The 1,619-nt window shown below is 52.4% G+C and overlaps 1 protein-coding gene across 1 annotated transcript in view; it reads left to right on the top strand.

Annotated features, from left to right (window-relative positions):
* The window catches only part of HOXD13 (homeobox D13), a 1,491-nt gene extending 207 nt beyond the window's left edge, over positions 1-1,284 (top strand). The window contains 2 exon segments of the mRNA XM_026052099.1: positions 1-438; positions 1,034-1,284. The exon segment at positions 1-438 is cut by the window's left edge and continues 51 nt beyond it. Coding sequence (XP_025907884.1) covers positions 1-438; positions 1,034-1,284 — 689 coding nt within the window.
* The last annotated feature ends 335 nt before the right edge of the window (positions 1,285-1,619 follow it).

Below are 1,619 nucleotides of genomic sequence, written 5' to 3'. Positions count from 1 at the left end.
GCTCCGCCGCGCCGCCCGCCGCCCCCGCGCTCGGCTACGGGTATCACTTTGGCAACGGATACTATAGCTGCAGGATGTCCCACGGGGTTGGCATCCAGCAGAACGCCCTGAAGTCTCCCCCCCACGCCTCCATTGGCGGCTTCCCCGTGGAAAAGTACATGGACGTCTCCAGTTTGACCAGCACGAGTGTCCCCGCCAATGAAGTCTCCTCCCGGGCGAAGGAAGTGTCCTTTTACCAGGGCTACACAACCCCCTACCAGCACGTTCCGGGGTACATAGACATGGTCTCAACGTTTGGCTCTGGGGAACCGAGACACGAAACATACATATCCATGGAGGGCTATCAGTCCTGGACTCTGGCTAATGGCTGGAATAGTCAGGTTTACTGTGCCAAAGATCAGACACAGAGCTCCCACTTTTGGAAGTCGTCCTTTGCAGGTACGAGGGGCGGAGGAGCGGAGCGCCCCCGCGCCGGCCCGCGCACGCCGGGGGTGGCCGAGTCCTCCGTGGGCCCCCGTGGGCCCCGCGGAAACGTCGCTGCGCGCCCGCGAGGCAGAGSCCGCGCAGGGCCCGGGGGCCGTCGCGCCGTGTCGGGCTCCTTCCCACGCCTGGGGCTGCCGCGAGTGGTGCTTGTGCTTGCAGGAGGGCGGCTGGAGGTCTGGATTCAGCCCGGCTGCGGCTCGAACTGGAGCATGAAGGGGCTGCGAGGCGGGGGGCACCCCAGCTCCCCGCATATGCAGGCGCACCGGGCAGGGGCACCCAGAGATTTCTGCGCGACCTGCTCTCGCCCCCGGCCGCTGCCCCATCCGTCCCGCGCGCTCGCTAGACGTGCATGTCCCCAAAGTGATGACAGTCCGTCAAGGCTTTGCTGCTTTGCTAACCCCCACCTAATGCGGCGGTGTAAATAATAACAAACTGTAAACAACCTGGCATTATTTGTTTGCTCGTCAGAAACAGGGCCCAACAAGTATCGGTTAAGCTTTAAACGCCTGTAATAAAATTCTAATTTTTCGCATAATGTCTTTTACACTAGGGGATGTTGCACTAAACCAGCCAGATATGTGTGTCTACCGGCGGGGGAGAAAGAAACGAGTGCCGTACACAAAACTGCAGCTTAAAGAACTCGAGAATGAATATGCCATTAACAAGTTCATTAACAAGGACAAGCGGCGAAGGATATCGGCAGCCACAAACCTGTCGGAGAGACAAGTTACCATTTGGTTTCAGAACAGGAGGGTGAAGGATAAGAAAATAGTCTCGAAACTGAAAGACAATGTTTCCTGATCTATTAGTTTGTGGACAGTGATGGATATATAAACTCAATTTATGACCAACTAAAGACTTTTGGAAAGACTTGAAAAATATATTTAATTTTTTTTCCTTCTCACGGTGGCGAAAATTTGTGAATTGATTCTTTTTCATGAAAGTCAGCGATKTTCTTTCGGTCGAAAGGAGTGCTGGCAAACCTTGACATAAACTTCTATTTCTTACTTTTTGAAAATATTAATTATAATTTCTATTGGTATTTTTTTCACTCTAGGCCAGTATAAACGATTTAAAATATGTTGAACAGTTACAGTTACAATTTTCTTAAATGCTTATGTCTTTTGAGTTTTTCC

This window comes from Nothoprocta perdicaria, unplaced genomic scaffold (genome assembly GCF_003342845.1).
Source record: "Nothoprocta perdicaria isolate Ctin4 unplaced genomic scaffold, notPer1 scaffold_83, whole genome shotgun sequence".
In the NCBI taxonomy this organism is placed as follows: Eukaryota; Metazoa; Chordata; class Aves; order Tinamiformes; family Tinamidae; genus Nothoprocta; species Nothoprocta perdicaria.
The sequence above is the reverse complement of the archived record's forward strand: the minus strand, read 5'-3'. Positions and strand labels throughout refer to the sequence as shown.